General features: G+C 50.0%; 1 protein-coding gene across 2 annotated transcripts in view; it reads left to right on the top strand.

The window, feature by feature from the left end:
* Arfgap3 (ADP ribosylation factor GTPase activating protein 3) overlaps nucleotides 1-4,957 on the top strand; it is a 46,571-nt gene extending 41,614 nt beyond the window's left edge. For both annotated transcript variants that reach the window (XM_052748478.1, XM_052748479.1), the window contains exons 15-16: nucleotides 2,031-2,152; nucleotides 4,010-4,957. In XM_052748478.1, coding sequence (XP_052604438.1) covers nucleotides 2,031-2,152; nucleotides 4,010-4,027 — 140 coding nt within the window. In that variant the 3' untranslated portion in view covers nucleotides 4,028-4,957. The remainder of the gene's footprint in view (nucleotides 1-2,030; nucleotides 2,153-4,009) is intronic.
* Nucleotides 4,958-23,560: the final 18,603 nt, after the last annotated feature.

Raw genomic sequence — 23,560 nt, 5'->3', positions numbered from 1 at the left:
GTAGCCTCTGAGGTCATTTCAGGAAAAGAACCAAGGGGAAAGAGAGGTCTCAGGAGCCAGTGCTGCAGGCTGAGCGCTCTGCACCGGTTTGCAGCGTTTCCCTCACAGCCGGAATGGCTTTGGCCTACGGAAGGCCTGAGCGTTTGTGAGGGGTGACCACCCTGGCGGCCACACTGCCTTGTAGACATAGGGAGTGGATGCAGCTCCAACAGAGAAGGTGTAGGGTAGTCTCAGCTGTCTGGAACATTCTGTGTGGCGGTGCATTCGGGCATATGTGGTCATTGTGGCCCTGAGATACAGTGGCATTGCCAGCTTGCTGGCTTAAGTGGGGAGAGCCGTTCTAGGCTGGCATGTGCTGGCACAGGGGCTGTCAGGTAGACAACCGTATTCAGAGAGACGCGTCTGGGGCCTGACAGGGCTGGGCAGGGCCATGGCTCCTGTGCCCATCCTTCCTGCCCACAGATACAGAGGCTGTTGTTAGTGGTCAGTCACTGCCCAGCAAGGCTTCAGCCAGCAGTCTGCTGCTTTTTCCTATCTGATCTTCATACTTTGGCCTTCTGTCAGGCTGGCTTCCTGTTGTGATGTACCACACCCCTGGCACAAAGGCCCTCGGCCTCCCCTGAGGTCTCCAAGCAGGGCTTCTTCCCCAGTGGAGGGTGCAGGCTCAGCATGTTGGAGCCAGTCCCAAGACTATTGGGCAGCTCAGTCCCAAGACCCAGGTTGTTGAAATATCCGCATGCTTTTAAATTCAATTTCCTGGAACATTTACTCTGAAACATTATTGTTTGTTAATCACACACACACACACACACACACACACACAGAAAGAAAAAAAAGAAAGCTCTTTGAAGCGAACACGCCCTTTGCATTTACAGAGCTCTGACTGGCTCAAGCTTGCCTCCTGCCCCACCACAAAACGAAGGTCCATTGAACTCTGATTCTGAGGCCATAGCAATTCGGGGGCCTTTGTGAGATGCTCCCTAGGGTGTCAGCCACCCCCTGACTATAGCTGGTGGTCTGCCGTGAGCAGAGCTTGCCCCTGAACTGAGCCCAAGTAGTTGGGACTGTTGTCGCTGCCCATCTGGACCCCACCACCCTAAGACCCGAATTCCGGTTCCACTTAGTGGCCTCTGGTGTCAACACGGTGGCTACAGTGTCTGCCTCAGAGAAGTAGCTGTTAGATTCGATGTTCTGAAAATCCTGGACTTTTCTCTTGATTTGTCTCCGTATCTGAGAATTTGGGTCCATAATATCTCATTAAAGAAGATCCATGGCTCCCCTGGAGGGTGAGAGGGATAGAGCCCTGAGTTCTGGGTGAACCCCAGGTTCCTCTGTCTGCGGAGGTCCATGGTGCAGGCCTTTCTGTCTACATGCGTTCTGTCCACCCCTCATCCGGCTGCCCCGTGCCCTCTCTCCTCTGCCGGAGCAGCCTCAGCACTAGCCCTGGAGCCCTTGCCCTGAGGCTCATGTGCTACCCTCGTGCCTGGTCACCGACTTTCAGCCTGGTTCCTGCGGCCTCCCCAGCCCTCCCTCCCTCCAGCTGCCCTAGGCCTGTGGGGACACCTCAGGCCTCACATGCTTGTGGGTCAACCACCTCAGGAATGAGGTACCTGATGAGCTGACCGCAGCAGGCCCTGTCTTCTCTTTCTGTGCCCCTGGCCCTCAACAAAGCCCTTGTCGCAGGTTTGTTGAAGAATGAACAAGGACCCTCCAAGCCTGCCTGCCGCCCGGCACAGGACCCACAGCCTTTCCCAGTACCTCCAGTACCCCATGGCCAGTGCTGGCCGTGATAATATCTCTGATTCCAGTTTGAGCCTTGAGAGCCACTGTACAGAGTGCTATGTCCCCTTGCTGTGGTGGCTGAAGGAACTGTGCGGTGGGACCAGTACATCCCACCAAGCCCTGCCCCACTGCGTGATCATCTCTCTGGACACAGCTGTTGCGTGGGAGGAGGCAGGAGAGGCGGAGTGGGTTCACGGAGCTACACATGGCCTTGGTAGATGGGCAAGCTGGCGTTTCTCTGTGTGCAGGAAACTACAACCTCTCGAACGTGCTGCCCAATGCCCCGGACATGGCACAGTTCAAGCAAGGCGTGCGATCTGTTGCTGGAAAACTCTCTGTCTTTGCCAATGGGGTCATGACATCCATTCAGGTGAGTGAAGCTCTGTTAGAGCTCCCAGGGCACTGCTGAGCTGGAGCTGGGAGCTGGGAGCTGTGCCGCAGAATAGCCCAGACATCATGAAAGCCCAGAGCTGTGAAGTGTATTGTAATATTGCCTGTAATCTCAGCCACTGGGGGCTGAGGCAGAAAGGTGTTGAGTTCAAGGCCTGCCTGGGCTGAGACCCTGCCTCAAGACAACAGTTTCTAAGTTCTTACTGGGGAGTCATATAATTCCCCAGTTCTGTGAAATTCTCTTTTTTTATTTAGATTATTTTATTTTATAGGTATGAATGTTTTGCCTGCATGTCTGTACGTATGTATGCATGCCTGGCCCTACAGATGGTTATGAGCTGCCATGTGGGTGCTGGGAATTGAACCCAGGTCTCCTGCATGAGCAACAAGTGCTATAAACTGCTGAGCATCTTCCAGCCCCACAGAAGAGAGAATTCTTCAGATGAAAACCATCCACCATCTCCCTGTTCTGAGATAACCCCTGTAGCGTTCTGCTGTGTTTTGTTTTAGTTCTAGACTATGTAGTCCTGGCTTTCCTGGCACTGACTATGTAGCCCAGGCTGGCCTCGAACTCAGAGATCCACCTGCCTCTGCCTCCCAAGCACTGGGATTAAAGGCGTGCTCAGCCACGCTGGTGGCTGCGTATGTTTTTGAATGATAGGGAACCCTATTGCTGTGTGCTGTATCTCCTCTCAGTGGCATGTTCTGAACGGCTACATGGATTCTGAGGAACTCTGAATTCTCCAGAAGCCATCTTCTGCGGGGTAAAAACACCCATATCTAATTTGCCTGTTCCACACACTGGGATTGCACTGCACTTTGATCTCTTTCTGAGTCTTATTTTCATTAGTGTGTGCTCTGGCTCTGGGTTACCAAAGAACATTTTCATGATGCATAGGATTGACCGGATGCATATTTCCTCCACACCTCTACCCTTTGCTCCTGCCCCTCAAGTTGGTCCTTGTGGGCCCTAGGCAGTTTTACTTCCGCTTTACACTGTGTGCACATACATGCTTTTCTGTATCTATAGAAATATTTGTCTTTCTGTGTTGGACTTAATTCACTTACGAAGGCAGAGGTGGAACCTGTTTGTTATGACAGTGAGGCCTTCTCAGAGTGTGGGAATGGCTTGCTTCTGGAATCTTCTCGCTTATGTGAAGTCATTTTAGAAGCATCTTATTGGGTGAAATGAGGCCCTGAGGAGTAGACTAGGTTGGCATTACCCCGTATGGATCCGTGGAGACTCTTAGTCTGCAGACAGACCTTGCTGTGGCCTCGATGGAAATGTGGCGAAGCCCCCCATGAAGGAAGCCTAAGGCTGCAGAGGCTTGGGGCTCTTCTCCCTCAGACGGGCCCTTCATCGGGTCCTCCTGACAGGGAGTATCCCTGTTTTGTGGGTGGCCATCTTGTTTTTAGAATACTCCCATCTTATAAGTGAAGAAGCAGAGGCAGAGACTAAACCTCTGTAAGATGAGCAGGGACCAAAATCTAGGTTTCCGACTTCAGACAATCCCTCAGTGCTTCCCACAGTGCTTCCCACATGCTCCCTGGACAGCTCAGGACACGGCCCTGGCCCCTACCTTGCAATTCTTAGTACAGCCTGGGAGCTCTAGGCCTTGCGCACCTCACATAAGGTGTAATCCCAGACAGGTCTCCAAACCCCGGTCCCCCTCCTGGCAGCCGAGACCCTGCAGCAGTGCTGGCAGCGCCCATCTGCTCGCATGCAGAGACGCAGCCAGTGCCCAGAACTGGATGCCCGTCACCAGCGACCGCGGCACGGGCACAGGAGGAGATAGATGGAGTGTATTGGAGTAAACGTTGGTCTGCTTCTCTCTAGGATCGCTATGGCTCTTAATCCTGGTGCCGGGCTATGTCCGACCTGGTACACCTCCACTTCAGATGGACCTGGGACCACATCCGGCTGCACTGGAGCCTCGGCTGCTGTGCAGGCAGGTTCTACTAGTTGGCAAGGCCCCTGCACCCTTCCGATTCTTCACATTTCCTTCGAGGCCTCCCATTTCTATGTAGCAGAGCTTTGCTTTCGTTTCTGATTAGTGCCCTGTGTCAGTCAGCATGCCCTTGCTTTATCTTTGTGGAATCTTTAGTTCTGAGAGCTGGAAACCTGAGCTGCCAGCTCCTCCCACCTCTCCCTGGACTGGGAGCCTTCACCTGGGGCCCAGGAGAGTCTCCATGGACTGTGGGCTCAGGGCTGCCAGAACTAGCTGGTGCTGGATGGGCCAGGGAAATAAAGCCACAGCACACACTTCTCTCTGCAAAGGAGCAAACAACCAAAACAAGATCAGAAGTGCCCGGCCTCTCCCTGACAGATTGCTTCCTGGGTGCCCCCACACAATGAGGAGATTTCAAACAACATTTCCAGCCATCTGTCACTTTGTAAATTAATTTGTACATTCTCTACACTTAAAAATGTTCCCCAGTCAGTTCTTTTAACAAACCTGAGCTTCCATGGTGCCAAGGGAGTTCATTTCGATTTGGTAACAGGTGTTGCAGGGCCAGCTGAGGGCTCCCAAGTGCACCTAGAAATCAGCAGAGTGCAGGAGCTCCAGCTGAGTGAGGCGGCCATGTGGCTTCTGTATGAAACTCAGATTCGGGGAAATGGCGATTATAATTGGGTGGTTTTGTTAATTTTTTTTATCTTGACCTTGATGTTCCAAAAGTCATAGGATAGATGCAAATCGATAAAGTTGTTTGGCTGTGTTTTAGACAGCACCAGAATATATTGTTCAGCACAGTAAAATATATTTGAAATTTGATGAACCAAAAATGTGATTTCAGATGACTATTTTGTGAATCTTTCTTGAAAGGTCCAATTTGTAGACTTCTAAATGTAGCGGACAGCACAGCAGACTCTGTTCCTGTGCTCTGTCCTCACCAGAGCTCTAGTGACTCATTGTAAACTGCGCATCGGATGACTCCAGCACCCGTCATGCCCGTTATGGCTGGGGCTGACGGATGTCATCATCACAGCACAGTGGCCGGTGGGTGCCTCTGGGAGGGGAACGGGCTTCCACACACAGGAGCGTGGCGTGGCAGCCCACACTTGCAGCTGCAGCACACGGATCATACTGTAGGGTGAATGACAGGATCGGGGTACCCTCAGGGTGGGTTTTCCCAGAGGCCTTGATTACTGACGTGCAGGGACGGGGTGCTGCTGGTGTGTTACCCCCTTTTCTATTGATTGTTTCAGTCTTGGGGTGGGAACCAGGGCCTTGAATACACTGAGTACTGAGAACTCAGCCCATCGTTTGACAGGAATGCCCCGAGGACCAGCCGTCCATGAGGAATACCGCAGCTCTTCACCTTCTGAACATTAATGTGGAATATCAAACTAACAGCCCACAAGGAGTTCAGTCGTGGGGACGGCTCCGTCCACACCCCAGCCCACAGTGAGCCCTGTGCTCATCCCCATGTGCCACACGAGTTCTATGCCTGTTTTATCCCCAGGCAACTGGGCCCCTGTCCCAACTTGCTCTTTTCATCTGCTCCCTGACCACAGGGCCTCCTTACTGGGCAGCAGGCTTACTTGGTGTCTTCTGGAACCTTCTAGTCAGTGTTCCCAGATATTTCAGTGAGGACACAGGGCTGAGTGCTATGTGTGGAGGGTCAGTCCACTCGGCTGGTGGCCAGCACTGCCTGTCCAGAGCCCCTGTCTGAGGTCTCTGCTGTGGGAAGAGGAAGAGGGGGAGGAGGCGAAAGGGGGTGGCTGTGCGGTATGCCCCCTTAGATCTCATCACCAGTACCAAAAGCTAGCTGTTCATGTTGGCTGAATGAAACACATTTTGGGTCTTTTCTTTTTGAAGGGGGCAGAGCATCTGGAGAGACAGCTCAAGGGTAAAGAGCACTCAGAAGACTTGGGTTCAGTTCCTAGTGCCCACCTGGTAGCTGCAGTGCCAAGGGATCCAACACCCTCTTCTGTCTTCTTCGGGCATTGCACGCACGTGGTACACAGACATACACGCAGGCAAAACACCCAAAGGTGTTAAAGTAAAATAGAATGGGAATGTAGCCCAGCAGCAGAGCACTCGCCTGGGATATACAAGGCCTAGAAAAGACAGAAGAAACCCATGGCAGGAGCTGCCGGAGCACACACGTAGGGCCTGGGGCTGTGGGAGGTGTTTCTGAGTGTGAAGCCAGGAAAGTCTGGGGACTCCTCTTGGAGCCTTTGTGCAGAGGGAGCTGGTAGATAAAGCCCCGGGAACAGGGCCTTTGCTGAGCAACACCTTCTCCAGACAAATTCAGGGTTAAAATGCAGCATTTTAAAGTAAACCCTGGAGGACTGAGAGACAATTCAGCCAGTGAGAGCACTTGCTGCTCTTGGAGAGGACCTGAGTTCCCAGCACCCACATCCTTGGCTCCCAACCACCTGCAACTCCAGCTCCAAAGCATCTAATGCCCACTTCTGGCCACCTCAGGCACCTTCATGCATGTGACACACACACACACACACACACTAATAAGAATAAACCCACAGGACTCTGCTGAGAGTGTGAGTATAAATGGATACAAATAAAGGTGGATATGCTCGGTGTGGTGGCACAAGCCTTTAATTCCAACAGGGCAGAGGCAAAAGCAGGTGGGTCTCTGTGAGTTCGAGGCCATCCTGGTCTACATGAGTTCCAGGACAGCCAGGGCCACATAGCGAGACCCTATCTCAAAACAACACAAAAAGGTCAGTGCCAGCCAGGAAGAGATCTCACTGTGAACTTTGACTCTGCCGAGATACAAAAGGCCCAGAAGGAGGGAAATCATGATGCAACTCTAGGGGACTAGACCTCCAGTTCCAGGGACTCTGAGGCCCCTCCCTTGGGCCATAGGAGCACCTGTCCTCTGGAAGCTGGTGGAGTACCCAGCACACCTACTTTTCTAGACACTCAGGCTGCCGACCTGCAGTCAGATGTGTCCCTTCCCACCATCCCTGTTAGAAAGTCTCCTGTGTGATCAATTCCTAAATATACCACCAGCAGCACAGACACTGAGAACAACAGTTAATAAATGGGACCTCTTGAAACTGAGAAGCTTTTGTAGGGCAAAAGACACGGTCAATAAGACAAAAAGACAGGGCTGGAGAGATGGCTCAGAGGTTAAGAGCACGGACTGCTCTTCCAGAGGTCCTGAGTTCAATTCCCAGCACCCACATGGTGGCTCACAACCATCTGTAATGAGATCTGGCTCCCTCTTCTATGTACATAATAAATAAATAAATCTTAAAAAAAAAAAGACAAAAAGACAGCCTGCAGAATAGGAAAAGATCTTCACCAACCCCACATCTGACAGAGGACTGATCTCCAAAGTATATAAAGAACTCAAGAAGCTAGATATCAAAATACTGAACAATCCAATTAAAAAATAGGCTAAAGTGCTAAACAGAATTCTCAAAAGGAGAATCACAAATGGCTGAAAGACATTTAAAGAAATGCTCAACATCCTTAGTCATCAGAGAAATGCAAATCAAACCGACTGTGAGATACCACCTTACACCTGTCAGAATGGCTATGATCAAAAACACTAATGACAGTCTATGTTGAAGAGGATGCGGAGCAAAGGGAACACTCCTTCACCGTTGGTGGGAATGCAAACTTGTACAACCACTGTGGAAATCAGTATGGTGGTTTCTCAGAAAATGCTCCATCATACCTCAGGGACACATGCTCAACTATGTTCATAGCAGCATTATTTGTAATAGCCAGAACCTGGAAACAACCTAGATGCCCCTCAACTGAAGAATGGATTAAGAAAATGTGGTACATACACACAATGGAGTACTGCTCAGCAAAGAAAAACAATGAGAGCATGAAATTTGCAGGCAAATGGCTGGAACTAGAAAATATCATCCTGAGTGAGGTAACCCAAACCCAGAAGGACAAACATGGTATGTACTCACTCATAAGTGGATTCTAGCTATAAAGCAAAGAACAATCAGACTGAAACCCACAGAACCAGGGAGGCTACATAGCAGGGGGGACCCTAGGATGACTGTGGCTTAGAATAAGTTTTGGTTTTACTCAATCACTGGGCAAGCTTCAGAGAAACATTTCACTATTAGGATAAGAATTTGTACCGTATCAAGCTGATAATAGAAATAATAATAATAATAATAATAATAATAATAATAATAATAATAATAATAAAAGTCTCTGGTGGTCCTTCAGAGTTTCCTGTGGCTCCCGGGCCACTATGTCCCTATCAACCCTCACTGTGGCCAGAACCTTCCAGGCCCTGCTCTGAGGCCTCTTGACCCTTCTACTCCCCAGCCAATTCCACTGTGGCCACACGGGGCCTCCTGGAGTCAAGCCCAGCCACCCAGCCTGTCTGTGACTTAAAGCATAAGCATCCTGGGGACAGGGTTGTTGGTATGTCTTGTTGAGCAGGTAGCAGTTTGCCAGCACACTGAAGGTCCTGAGTTGCTGCTGTGTTGGGAGGAGCCCTGGAAGTGACCCTGAGGCTGAGGGAGGCGGCAGCTCCAGGCTGGGCACGGCCAACCAAAACGTTAGTCACTTTATCAACCTTTCCTCACCCCACACATTCACCTGTGCTAATACCCTTTCCTTGTCCCCCACCCCCACCCCCCACTCCTGACCAATGCTCGGGGGAGCAGAGGTAACAGCCTTCATTGAGGACAGGCAGGACCCTGAGGCCTGTGTTTGCACTGTGTCCAGTGATAGAGACACAGGCCGTGTGCCCCTCTGCCCTTCCGCCCCAGTTTGTCCCATTCGTATGAGGTGCGTGTGTTTTGCCCCGTCCTTTGTTTCTGCTCACTGCGGGAACTCAGTGGCTGTAACACCTGCTGCAGGCCCAGCGCAGATGGTTGAGGACGTCCAAATGGCTCTTCTCTGGTCCCCTGTGCAAGGCGTCTGTGCTGGTCCTACTGAGGCAGCTGGGGTGACTTAGGGACACTGTCCAGAAAGGATGGGTCTGGCCTAGTTGAACTGAGGCCTGGGGCTGAGCCTGGGCTCTGGAGCCTTTCCTGGCCCTGTATCCAATGTGACTCCCTTCACCCAACTAAGCCACATCCTTAGCCACTGAACACAGACTTCAGCTGAGGAACCCCTGCACCCACAGGACTCCGGTTCTGTCTCCAGCAGCCTTCGTCTGCACCACTGGAAGCTGACAGGCATTTCCTGCACCTCAGTAGACTTAGCCACATCTGCAGAGTCCCTACTTGTTTGGGCACCCAGTCATTGACACCAAACTGGGATGTTCCTGTTAGAGACACTACCCTCCAAATGAGCCCTCAGCTCGTCATATCCATGCTGCTTCCTCCCCCACATACCACTCTGGGTTTGATCCCCAGCACAGCATAAACTGGGCATTGGTGGTGCACACCTGAGATACTATGATCCGAACACTCAGGAGGTGGAGGCAGGAGGATCAGAAGATCAGGGTCACCCTCCACTACATAGTCTATTTGAGGGCATGGGCTACATGAGTCCCTGTCTCAAAAAAAAAAAAAAAGTAATTTTGTGTTCAATTGCTGTAACAGCACGAAGCAGCCATCAAGATATAGATATGCTTGGGGTTCCATTTCATATCAAACATCTCAATACCACAATGGAATCAGAGAGCAGACCTGATCAGGCCCCCAATAGTATGGTGTGACTTTGATTCACATGTTCTCAAAATGGCTTCCCTAATTTCAGCCATGGAGTTTGCAAGTGTGGGCAGGAAGAAGGGAGAAAAGAGTCTGTGTGAGATGTCCTGCCTTTACCTTTGCCTCTCAATGGCCACAATTTGCCACTTTGAGCTTCTAAGGGGGAAGAAAACGCTGCCTGCCTTGCCCCTCTGCAGACATAAAGTTCTACTGGAACAGGCAACTGAGAGACATGACAACCTCCCAGCCCAGAGCTAAACGTGAGTTCAGCTCCCAGCCCAGAGCAGACAAGTGCAGGGGAAGACGGGAGTGCCGTGGCATCTGCAACCCCAGCTCCGAGGGCATAGAGATGGATCCCAGGGGCTCACTAGCTGCCAGTCTAGACCAATCACTGAGCTCCAGGTTCAACGAGAGGCAGCCTCAAAAAATAAGGTGGTGGCTGGAGAGATGGCTCAGCAGATAAGAGCATCTACTCTTGCAGAGGACCTGGGTTTGAGTCCCAGCTCATATACGGAGGCTCACAATGGTCTCCAACTCCAGTTACAGGGGATCTCACACCTTCTTCCGGCCTCCAAGGGCACCAGGCATACACATGGTGTATGGACACACATGCAAGCAAAACACCCATACACAGAAATAAATTTAAGTAAATAGGGGCCCAGGAAGATTGCTCAATGAGTAAAGCCTTTTTCCACCAAACCTGAGAAGTTCAATCCCTGGGACCCAGACGGTACAAGGGAGAACTGTCCTCTGACTGACCACCACGGGTGCACCAAGGTATGCACATGCCCATACATACACACAAGTAAGTAAATAAATAAAGCCTTAAAAAATAAGGTGGGAGCCGGGCGGCGGTGGCGTACGCCTTTAATCCCAGCACTCGAGAGGCAGAGCCAGGCGGATCTCTGTGAGTTCGAGGCCAGCCTGGACTACCAAGTGAGTCCCAGGAAAGGCGCAAAGCTACACAGAGAAACCCTGTCTCGAAAAACCAAAAAAAACAAAAAAAAAAAGGTGGGAGCCGGGCGGTGGTGGCGTACGCCTTTAATCCCAGCACTCGGGAGGCAGAGCCAGGCGGATCTCTGTGAGTTCGATGCCAGCCTGGTCTACAGAGCGAGATCCAGGACAGGCACCAAAACTACACAGAGAAACCCTGTCTCGGAAATAAATAAATAAATAAATAAATAAATAAATAAATAAATAAATAAATAATAAATAAGGTGGACAGCAATAGAGAAAGACACCTCATGTCACCTTCTGGCCTCCACACCCAAATGCACAGGCACACACCCCCTCACACACTTCATACACCACACACACACACAGGCACATGCACACATACATGCATACCAGGCAAACAGGTATTAGCAATGGATTCCTGTAGTCCCGCTGCCTGCAGCAGTTCTGAGGAGACAGTGGAGATAGCTGTGTCTTGTGGTTGAGGAAACTGAGGTAGCCAGCTACTAGGATGCTTCTTCGTGGTCACCCAGCTGACCAGATCAGTTTTGACAGACCCAGAAGCCTCAGACCTCCCTGGTTCCCCTCCCCCATCTCCTGGACTTGAGCCAAGATGTATTGGCTCCCGGCCACAAACCATTGTACCCAGGGCCTCAAAGGCCAGCCTGGTGGGCTCTGATCTGCAGGAACTTTGACGGCCCTTTCCTTTTGGCCTGGAACTGGGCAGTCTCTGTGCCTTACCCCACCTCATGATCTGGAACAGACCTTGGAGAAGAAAGGGCTTGGCCAGGCCCCAAATGAGCCAGGTCTGCAGGCTTTTCAGGAGCAAAGTCTGTTTCCTGGGCTTCTCCTAGCCCAGACTGGGTAAGATGGTCTGGAGCCCATAGAGTAGGGGGTGCAAAAACCCAAAAGCCCTGGAGCAGAAGGTTCAGAAATTGGCAGATGGTAGAGGGATTCTGAGAGGTGACTGGATGGAGAGGTAGAGGCCAGTGAAAGGCAGCTGGGTGCTGAGGTCTGGGAGAGCTGGAAGGAGCCAGTGGCTGCCTTCCATATAATACCATCTCCCTAAGAGGACATGAAGTTGGGAAAGGCTGTGTGGGAAGAGCAGAAGGAGTTAAAGGGGTGAATAAAATTGGAATACATTCTATGCATGTGTTAGACTTACAATAAACAGGAAATATATTTCTTAAAATGACCTTCCTCGCTGTCAGCAGAACGTGCTGGAAAGTCCCCCTCCGGCTTTACGGAGCATCGATGGGCCAGTTTCTCATCAATCCACCCAAGGACAAGCAGCTGGACCACAGTGGAACCTGACCAAGCAGTAAGCTCCGGGGCCCTGTGCTAGCCAGATTTTTGTCCACATGTCACTAGCTTGAGTCATCTGGGAAGAGGGAACTTCAAGTGAGAAAATGTGTAGGCAAGTCTGTGGCGGGATTTTCTTGACTAATGATCGATGTGGGAGGACCCAGCCCACTGTGGGTAGTGCCTGCCATTGACAGGTAGTCCTGGGTTGTGTAAGAAAGCTGACCAAGGGCTGGAGCGATGGCTCAATAGTTAAGAGCGCTGGCTGCTCTTCCAGAGGACCCGGGTTCAATTCCCAGCACCCACATGGCAGCTCACAACCATCTGTAACTCCAGTTTCAGGGGATCCGACACCCTTTTCTGGCCTCTACAGACACTGCACACATATGATGCCGACATTCATGTAGGCAAAATACCGTACGCATAAGAGAATAATGATGATGATAGCAAAGACTTTAAATAGAAAAAAGAGAACAAGCTGAGTACGTCACAAGGATCATGCCAGTAAGCAGCATTTTTCGTAGCCTCTGCTTCAGTTCCTGCCCTGACTTCCCTTCATGATGTACTTCAAGCTGTAAGCTGCAATAAGCCCTTCCCTCCCCAGATTGCTTTTGGTCCTGATGTTTATACAGCAGTAGACAGCAAGCGAGGACAGCCAGCATCGTTGGTTCTAGGATGTGAGTCTGTAGCCAGGTGGGGCTGCCAGGCCAATGTTGCCAGGGCTGGTTAACTCCGGTTCGTGGCTAAGCCAATTTTCAGTCTTTGGATAGCATCCCACTGGACCTGGGTTCAATCAAAGCAAAGGCTTCCTGTGACTTTTTCCAGATGGTGACAGACCCCACTTGACCCCAAAGGGGAAAGTACCCTGGGTGTGGATGATACTAGTACCAACATTCCCCAGGAAGGCATTCTGAGACTGTAGGAAAAAACAAAAAGTAGAACTCTAACCATAAAATTGGATACAAACAGAACTGTCAAGAGCACTGAATTCAGAGGGGAAAGGCACTTGCCCCCAAGCCTGATGGCCTGAATGTAATCCCCAGGACCTACATGGTGGAAAAGAACCAACTCCCAGAAGTCCTCTGGCCTTCACACTCAGGCTGCGATCCATGTGTATCCCCCCAACACACAAAGAAAATGTAAAATAATAATACATTCTAAAAATGAAATCGAAACAAACTGCCCAGTTTAAAAGCCTGGTGTGTGGTATCCCACATGTGTGCATGCGAGCACACACACACACACAGTGCTGATGCCTCTGATGTTTCAAAATTCAAGTCTGAGAACTTTACAAGCTTACCCCCACCCCCGCTCAGTGGTGGTATCACGGCACTTGGTCAGGAAGTCCTAAAACTTTGCCGTGGAACTGTGGGCAGCGGTTATGCCTGGAAAGTGTTGATTAGACTTGAAGGGAAAGGAGGTCAGAGGAGACGTGCTCAGGCCCATGATTCAGGCCTGCCCTGTGTGGTTCTGAACCATGAGCAGAAGAGCTCTAAACCTGTAGCAAGGTCTCAGATACAGACCGTGGTGTGCGGCAGAGTGGGAGAGAGAGACACACACACACACACACACACACACACACACACACACACACACACACACACACACACACACACGGCAGGCCAAGTAGACACAGAGCTGCCTCTTAGGACTCATCTCTGTGTGCACAGAGGACAAAGCTGCCCTGAGGCTTAGGACATGGACGCTCAGTGGGGACTAAGCCCAATGGCCCTCCAGAGAGACAGCAATGTGAACGTCACTGTGATTTGTGACCTCCCTCAGATAGGAGCAACATCTGCCTGACCCACTGCACAGCTGGAGGGGGATTGTGGTGGTCTGAGTGAGGATGGCCCCCCATAGGCTCATATGTTTGGTCCCCAGTTGAGGAAACTGTTTGGGAAGGATTAGGAGGTGTGGCCTTGTTGAAGTATGTGTGTCACTGGGGGTAGGCTTTGAGGTTTCAAAAGCCCACGCCATTCCCAGTGTCTGTCTGTGTCTGTCTCCTCTCTCTCTATCTCCTCTATCTATCTATCTATCTATCTATCTATCTATCTATCTATCTATCTATCATCTATCTATATCTATATCTGTCTATCTATCATCTATCTATATCTATCATCTATCTATATCTATCTACCTATCATCAATCATCTATTTATTCTATCATCTATTTATCTATATTTATCTATCATCTATCTATATCTATCATCTATTTATCTATATTTATCTATCATCTATCTATATCTATCATCTATTTATCTTTATTTATCTATCATCTATCTATCTATCTATCTATCTATCTATCTATCTATCTATCTATCTATCTTTAGCTTGCAGATAAAGTGGTAAGCTCTCAGCCCTGCTGCAGCGTCCTGCCTGCCTGCTGCCATACTCACTGACAAGATGACCGTAGACTCTAACCTTCTGGAACGATAAGCTCCAGTAAACTCTTTCTTCTGTGAGTTGTCTTGTCCGTGGTATCTCTTCACAGCAATAGGACAGTAACTAAGATGGAGATGGAGCCTGGAACCAGCTGAGTAGGAAATGGGGCCAGTTCAGACAGAGGCACCTGGGGAAACACGGGAGCTCTGTGTGCTCTTCACTCTTCTTGCAGATTAAACACGTTTAAGAAAAGGAAGCGAGCTGGGTGGTGATGGTGCACACCTTTAATGCCTGCACATGGGGGGCAGAGGCAGGCAGATTTCTGAGTTTGAGGCCAGCCTGGTCTATAGAGTGAGTTCCAGGACAGCCAGGGCTACACAGAGAAACCCTGTCTCCAAAAAAAAAAAAAAAAAAGAAGAAGAAGAAGAAGGAAGGAAGAAAAGGAAGTGGGAAGGAAGAAAGGAAAGTAGAAAGGAAGAAAGGGAAGTGGAAAGGAAGAAAGGGAAGTGGGAAGGAAGAAAGGGAAGTGGGAAGGAAGAAAGGAAGCAAAGACGTCCTCCAGAACAAAGGTGCATTTCACGGTGTGACTGATATGACTCCAAATGGCTCTGTAGCAGGCTGACTCAGGCCCAGAGACTGTCCCCACCTCTCAGATAGCCTAGCCAGCTCAGGCAATACGGCCAGTGTTTGAGACAGCTGTGCCTGGTCCCAGGAGTACAATCCAGCCACCAGGCATCACCTGGAGATAATTGCTGAGTCTCCACAGGCCCTGGCTTTGGGAGACAAATACAGGAACAGATGGGCCCCAGAAGCTAAGAAAAGCACACACGTGCCTACGCCACTCCTGGTGAAGGGCAGAGTCACCCTAGACAGCTTCACCCCATGGGGAAACAAGAGCCTTGGAGGAGAAGCCAGCCTTGGCTTCTCAGGAACCAGAGACAGAATTAAGCAGCCGTACGTGGGACTAAAGACAGTGGGCAGGGCTGACCCGACTGTGTTAACCCCGTAGAAACAAAGGTCCCAGTCCTTGAAGGGTCTCTCAGACCTAGTGTCAGGGTGGTACCTCCAGCTACAACCTCCCCCAACCAGGCCACCTATGACCTTCACTCTGGTGGCCACAGCTGGACTGCAGATGAAAAGGTCACCAAAGACACTGCGATGCGGCTGTACCTGGCACCCCGACTTACACCAGGATTGGGTGTCCAGGGGGTTGAGTCCCAGGTACCTGCTGCAGAAATCAAGTGGTTTCTGTTGAGGAGGAGGGAACGTGGGTACTGCCTGGCATTTGTGTCTTAGGGAGACACATCAATCACTAATCGGGGGGAAAAAAATACTCCTGCTGGGCCATGGTGGCACACGCCTTTAATCCCAGCACTTGGGAGGCAGAGGCAGGTGAATCTCAGTGAGTTCGAGGCCAGCCTGGTCTACAAAGTGAGAGCGAGTTCCAGGACAGCCAGGACTATTACACAGAGAAACCCTGGCTCAAAAAACAAAACAAAACAAAAATACTCCTACAGACTTCCCTACAGGCCAATCCCATGGAAGCATTTTATCAATTAAAGGCATCTCCAGCTTATGTCAAGCTGACAGAAAACTAACCAGTATGCCATACCACACAGCCCGGATTTGTTCCCAGAACTTTTACCACCTACATGGTGGCTCACAACTGTCTGTAATTCAAGTTCCAGAGGACCTGACGGCTTTGCCTGGCCTTCGAGAGAACCAGGCACATACCTGAGGTACTCACAAATACACAAAATAAAAGTAAATAAATCTAAAGAAATTAAAAATAAAACACATCTGTTACCTAAATTTCCATAAACATTCAATGTAGCTGAGTGTGGAGTATATGCCTTTAATCCTAGCTCTCAGGAGGCAGAGGCAAATGGAGCTCTGGGAATCTGAGGCCAACCTGGTCTACAGAGTGAAATTCAGGCTAGCCAGGACTGCATAATGAGATCCTTTCACAAAACAACCACCTCAGTATAAGCCAGACAGCAACGATTCACGTACATTTTTAGTTGAGGTTAGGCTATATTGCTCATTCTGGCTTTGAATTTGAGATCCTCCTGCCTCAGCTTCCTGAGCAACTGGGGTTACAGGTAGTGGTCCACGCCTGTCTCTCTCCACTTCTGTTTTAAATCACGATGTTGTATATCCCAGGCTGCCTTAAAACTCCACACGCAGCTGAGGATGACTTTGAACTCCTGATCCTCCTGCCTCTACTTTCTGACTTCTGTTGCCAGGATGTGCCACCACACTTGGTTTAAGCCATGCTAGAGATCAGACCCGAGGCCTCCTGCTTACTAAACAAACGTTCTACCAACTGAGCCTCATCTCCCAGCCCGACGCCCGTCTCTTTCTGACCTGTGTGACTTCCGAAGTCCAGAAGGAACGACTGTCTCAGCGGACGCATTTTCATATGGTCCGTGTTCCCATGTCGCATTTGCGTGCTCCTTGTTATTTTGGTATTGTATGATGGCCCCAAGCCTGGCTTCAGCATAGCTGCCTCAGAGCAACCCATGCGGCTGCAGATGAGTCACGTGAATTCCACAGCTCCAAACGATGCTGTGAACACAAATACAGGCAGGACGATGCAAATTCAAGGCAAACCAGGAGTTCAGACCAGTCAACCCAGTGAGGAGCCAAGCGGGTGTGACGTGAGGGCCACACTGACCTTGCAGGGTCAACCCAGGCCTGGCTCCCAGTGCAGTGTGACTCTAGCTCTGTGTAGTCTGTAGGTGTGGGTGTGGTAAGGAACTCTCTTCTCCAGGATCTAATGTATCGTACACATTTCCCATAACTCCAGGTTCCTCTGTCCTGGGGTCTGGAGATAGGTGGCTGATGATTGTTATTATTTGATATTTTTATCAGTGTTATATGATGACGATAACTCTTCTCACAGAGCAGTGGACTTGGATATTGAGGCAGTGACTTCCTGGTACAGATGAGCTTTGTTGGACACACTGTCTTGCCACATGATGTCCCCCCATGTCAAATCTATGGAGAGGGCCCTGACAAAGGATCATACAAGTGTCAGCACCATGGCCCTGGACTTCCAGCCTCCAGAACCGCAGGCCAAGTAAATTTCTTTTTATAAATCACCCCATCTTCGATACTAAATTACAGTAACAGAAACAGACTGAGATACCAAGGAAATCTATACAAGTTTCCCCTCCCCTCCAAAACAACCAAGCAAATAACAATAACAATAACAATAATTCTTTCGGGTACAAAACACTGATAAACTGTAAAGATACCAACATTCCTTGCCCCGTCTCTCCAGAACGGAAGTGTGGCAGCCACACTGTGGCAGGGAAGGTCTTGCCATACGACAGAAGCAGAAAAGCCTGTTTTCCTACAGCCTGAACTATTTTCTTCCCAAAGTCCTGACTCCAGGTACCTCAGGCATACAGCTGTATTTGGGTCAGGATAAGGAAGCAGCTGAAGGAAATCAGGTCCTGTGGCTGAGCCCTGCCTGGTGTGAATGGTGTCCTTACAATAAGGGATTAGCCTGTGAGCTCCACTACTTGGAAGGCTGAGGCAGGAGGATCAAGAATTCAAGACCAGACTGGTAATGCTAAAATTCCTTCCCCGGAGGAGATGCAACCAATGGCTATCCCTCCTCCTAGGGTCCCAGAAACAAACCAGAGTGAGATTCCACCAAAGTTCACTCTGAGGCCTGTGAGTTTATTAGGATTACTTACAGAGCAATAGGTGAGGGGTCCCGCACAGGAGCAGACAGGACCTGAGAGTAGTCACCCTGGAAGGTCTGCACAGCCAGCATGGATGATGGCCTTCCCATGGCCATGCAGATAGAGTCTCTGCTCCCCTGGTGTTTCCCCCACTCTGGTGGTTTGAACGGTAAACACATCCCCTGGGCTCGGGCATTTGAGCACATGGTCCCCTGTTGGCTGTGCTTTGAGGGAGGTTAGGAGGAGGCAAGCCCTTGCTGGAGGAAGTACAGTAGGGGTGGACTTTGCCCTTTGTCTTAGTCTGGGTTTCCATTGCTATGAAGAGACACCATGACCACGGCAACTCTTATAAAGAAAAACATTTAATTGAGGTGGGTTACAGTTCAGAAGTTCAGTCCATTATCATCATAGCAGGACATGGCGGCACACAGGCAGACATGGTGCTGGGTGAAGGAGCTGAGAATTCTACATCATGATCTGAAGGCAGCAACAGGAAGTGAACTGAGACACCGGGCATGGCTTGAGCATATATGAGACCTGAAAGCCCACCTCCACAGTGACACATTTCCTCCAACAAGACCACACCCACTCCAACAAAGCCACACCTCCTAATAGTACCACTCCCTATGAGCTTATGGGGGCCAATTACATTCAAACTACCAGACCTTTCCTCCTGTTTTCTCTCTCTGCTTCTTGCATTTGGAGATGTGAGCCCCGGCTTCCTGCTCCCACCTCCATGCTTGAATGCCTGCTGCCAAGCCTCCCCACCAGGATGGACTAATCTCTATAGGACCATAAACCCAAATAAACTCTTCCTTCTAGAAGATGCTTTGTTCACGGTGTCTTATCACAGCAACAAAAAATAACTAAGACATATCCTCAATATCCCCTATATTCTCAAGCCCTTCCCCAAGGCCACACACAGTTAGGGCAGAATTGCTTACAGCTGATTGGGAGATGCTCAGGCAAGGGTCCCATGACCCTCTCCACACCCCTTCTGTGAGGGAAAGCCGACATTCAACAAGCCCGTCTGTGACGAGTCCTTTCTCTGACCTGCCAGCCAGCTCCCAAATAATGACACAGAGACTTCTTCTGTTTGTTTGTTTGTTTTCTGGGACTTTCTCTGTGTAGTTTTGATGCCTGCCCTGGAACTCACTCTATAGCCCGAGCTGGCCTCGAACTCACAGAGATCTGCCTGGCTCTGTCTCCCAAGTGCTGGGATTAAAGGCGTGCGCCACCACTGCCCGTCCTGACACAGAGACTTCTTATTAATTATGAAAGCTTGGCCTTTAGCTGAGGCTTGTTTTCAGCTACCTCTTAAAATTTAAATTAACCCATATTGAATCCAATTGATGAGAGAGAGGAGAGATTCTGCAGGCGAGGGACGTCGAGATCATGATGGGAGGATGTGCAGAGATGACCAGCCACACTAGCAGAAGCCCATGAACTGTGGACTGGTGGCTGTGGAGCCCCCATGGGACTGGACCAGGCCCTCTGGACACGGAAGATGGGTGTTTGGCTCAAACTGTTTGGGGGGCACCCACGCAGGGGGATCAGAATCTGTCCCTGGTGCATGGGCAGGCTTCTGGGAATCCAGTGCCTGTGGTGTGACGCCTTGCACAGCCTTGGTGCAGTGGGAAGGGGCTTGGACCTGCCTAGGCTCAGTGTGCTGGGCTCTGCTGACTCCCCATGGGAGACCTCGATTTGGGGGGTGTGGGGATGCGGGGTGGCTTGGGAAAGAGGGCTGGGGGGTGGGAGGAAGGAGGAAGGGGGATTTGTGGATGGTATGTGGAGTAGAAAATTTCTTAATAAAGAAAAAATGAAAATAATTAATTAATTAATTAATTAATTAATTAATTAATTAACCCATATTAATCTCTGTTCTACCACGTGGCTTTTAACCTCTATCTCATTCTGTGTGTTTGACTCATCTGGCTGACATCTCTCATGCACCTAGATTCAACTGGAGTTTCCTCTCTCTGCCTGGAAGTCCCACCTATCTCTCCTGCTTAGCTATTGGCCATTTAACACTTTATTAAACCAGTCAGAAGGTGCCTTAAGCAGAGACATACCTTTTTTTTTTTCCTGGAGCTGAGGACGGAACCCAGGACCTTGCGCTTGCTAGGCAAGTGCTCTACCACTGAGCTAAATCCCCAACCCCTAGAGACATATCTTTACAGTATAAACAACTATTCTGCAACCCCTAGCTGTGATGATCAAGTAAGCCGGCACAGCTGATCTGATGAAGATGTTGGGACCAGAGGATAGCCCTGCACAGCACTGGACTATGTGACAAGAGGCGATCTCAGAAAAGAAGATTATGACCAGGGGCACACGGGATGGACAACATGAAGACACATGAGAAGCCAGTGTCTACAAGCCAAGAAGACACCACCCTGTTGATCTTTTCAACTTGGACTTTTGACCTCCACAGCTGTGAGAAAACCTCCGTTTACTTGAGAGCTCAGGCTTGGGTGTCACAACGGGCTGGACAAAAATGGCCCAGAGTTAATATCAGATTTTTATGTTCAGAACATACAGTGTACCGTCAGCAAAATCCCTTCATCAAAAGTCTAAGCTGAGCTGGGCCTGATAGCCAGGCCTTCCCAGCAACCGGGGAAGCTGAGACAGGAGAATCAAAAGTCCAAGGTTTCCCCACGCTACAGACTGAGTGAAGGGCCAGCCCGGGTAATTTAGTAAAACCCTGTCTCAATATGAAAAAAATGTCGGGGGTGGGTGGTGGTGGTGACTGGAGAGATGGCTCAGTGGTTAAGAGCACTGGCTGCTCTTCCAGAGGACCCAGGTTCAATCCCCAGCACCCACATGGCAGCTCACAACTGTTTGTAACTCCATTTCCAGGAGATCTGATACCCTTACACCAATGCACATAAAATTAAATTAATTATTAATTTTTTTAAACAGTGGTAGAGCATTGGCCTGGTAAGTAAGGCTCTGGATTGAATCCCAGCACTGCCAAGATAGAAATAATAAGATGCCAGGCAGTGGTGGTACACACCTTTAATCCCAGTACTCAGGGAGGCAGGCACAGGCAGATCACTGCGTTTGAGGCCAGCCTGATATACAGGACAGCCAGAGAAACCCTGTAATGGCAGGGGGCGGGGGGGGGGGGGGGGGGACACGACGAGGGACTGTCAATGGAGTAAGGAGTCGGAGGGAAAAAGTTCCCCACTGTTCCCCACACTGCTGCTCTCCAGGTGTGGATTCAAAGACTGTGGGGCTCTGGCTCTGGGGCATCTTTACCAAGGACAGGCTCCTGTCAGAGCTTCTGTGAGCTGCAGTTCTCTGAAGTAGCTGTGTCTGTCCAGATTAAAAGCCCTGCAGACTGCCTGGTCTTGGCTGGGGGGGAAGGATCGATCACAGTCCTGAGTCAGTTATCTGTAGTCATCTAGCTAAACTTTGTGCCTGACCTATCTGTCTCCTGACTAGCTGATATGCATCACAGAATGTGTCCCTCAGTGTAGCCAACCTTCAGCTTCCACCAGCCTTTGCTCTAAGGACATCCACTGCCACATCCTGAGCCTCCAGAAACGTCCCACTTGGCTCTGAGCTGCCTTCCTGATGCTCCCACCAATGTAACTGTAAATGTATTGCCAGTCCACTGTTCTGTGACCATACATGCTCATGGACCCTCTTCCATGGTAGGACAGGGCATCCAGAGTAGGCTGGCTGCATTCCTGAGCCAGTGTCACTCACATTGGACTCACAGTTTCATTATTGCCTTTAGAGCAGTTTCTAGTTTTTTGTTTAGTTTTCGTGTGTGGACACACGTGTGATGGAGCAGGTGTCTTCCCTGATTACACTTTACTTGAGTTGTTTGGCAATGTTAGGTTACTAAAATGCAGCCGATGAGATACTGTAGCCAGAAAGAGGCTTGATCTGACCTTAGGCAGGATCATGTTTATTCACGGCAGGAGGAGCATTTTATCACCCATTGGCCAAAGTGCCTGCAGAAGAAAATGGGAGGCAGGCCCCTAATAGGAGGGGAAATAACTTCCATAGTCTGCAAGGGAAGCTGGGAAATGTAGTCCTTCAGCAGGAAACTACCAGACTAGGTCTCCCACCAAAGCTGAAGCTTTTGTATTCCCCTAGACTGCCTAGCCAGCAATCCTCCTGTCCCCACCTCCTGGGACTACAAGGGCGTGTTGCCACACCCAGCTTTCTACCTGAGTGCCGGGGACACCAACTCAGGTCTTGATTTTGTTTCATATTTTATTTATGTATATGAGTGTTTTGCCTGCGTGTATGCCTGGGCACTACGTGCATGCTTAGTGTCCACAGACACCAGAAGAGGGAATTGGATCCCGTTAATTGGTTCAACCATGTGGGTGCTGGGAACCGAACCCAGGTCCTCTGCAAGAGCAGCTGGTGCTTTTAACCCACTAAGCCATCTCTCCAGTCCCTGAACTCAGGTATTTTTTTTATTTTGTTTTGGTTTTTTTTGAGCAGGGTCTCACTATGTAGCCCTGGCTGTCCTGGAACTCACTCTGTAGACCAGGCTGGCCTCAAACTCACAGAGATCCGCCTGCCTTTGCCTCTCCAGTTCTGGGTTTAAAGGTGTGCGCCACCGAACTCAGGTCTTAATGCTTGTGTAACAAGTTCTCTGTGACTGAGCTGGCATCCCACCCTTTGATTTGTTTTTTCTTTTATTGTTACTTTGTTTGTTGATTGAGGGTCTCGTGTAGCCCAGGATGGCTCAAAGTCAGTGTAGGCAAACATGGCTGTCAACTCCTGGTCTTGCTGCCCCCACCTCCGGAGCGCTGAAACTCCTGACGTGTTTCGCTCTTGCTGACCTTTTCAGTCATCACGTGGCCCTGTCACGTGGCCCTGTCACGTGGCCCTGTTCTTTTTTCAGAGCTGTCAGAGTTCCATCGGAATGACTGTTATTGCTGGGCACAGCCTGGCTGTCTCAGCTGCACTCGCTGCTGCCTTCTTTGAACACCGGCTCAGAGTGTCTGAACCCAAGGATCCACACACATGCCTTTGTTTCACTCACGCAGTTTAGACGTCGGATGACGTTTGTTTGTCCCAGAGAACACTCAGGAGACAGGAGCGTGCATGTATGCAGGTTCTGGCTGTGTTCTTCAACTGTCTGCTTGTGTTTTATTGAGGCAGAGAGAAAAACACACTTAAAAAATGCATTACCTTTTATGCGTCTGTGTGTATGTCCAAATAGCTGCTGAGGTTAGAGGAGGGCATTGGATTCCCTGGGGCTGGAGTTACAGTCAGTGGTGAAACACCCAACATATGCGTGCTGGGATCCAGACTCAGGCCATCTGCAAGAACAGCAAATGCTCTCCAGCTTGGGAAGACACTACTTTCTTTTTTCACCTTAGCTTGGAGGGAACAACTATATGCCCAGCTTCCATGTGGCTGGAGGCCATGTGTGGCAGGGGGTCCTTTCTCTTTTTGTCCTTCACAGAGACCC

Source organism: Peromyscus californicus, unplaced genomic scaffold (genome assembly GCF_007827085.1).
Source record: "Peromyscus californicus insignis strain IS unplaced genomic scaffold, ASM782708v3 Scaffold_20__1_contigs__length_68692818, whole genome shotgun sequence".
Lineage (NCBI taxonomy): Eukaryota > Metazoa > Chordata > Mammalia > Rodentia > Cricetidae > Peromyscus > Peromyscus californicus.
This window is presented reverse-complemented; position numbering and strand designations above follow the sequence as displayed.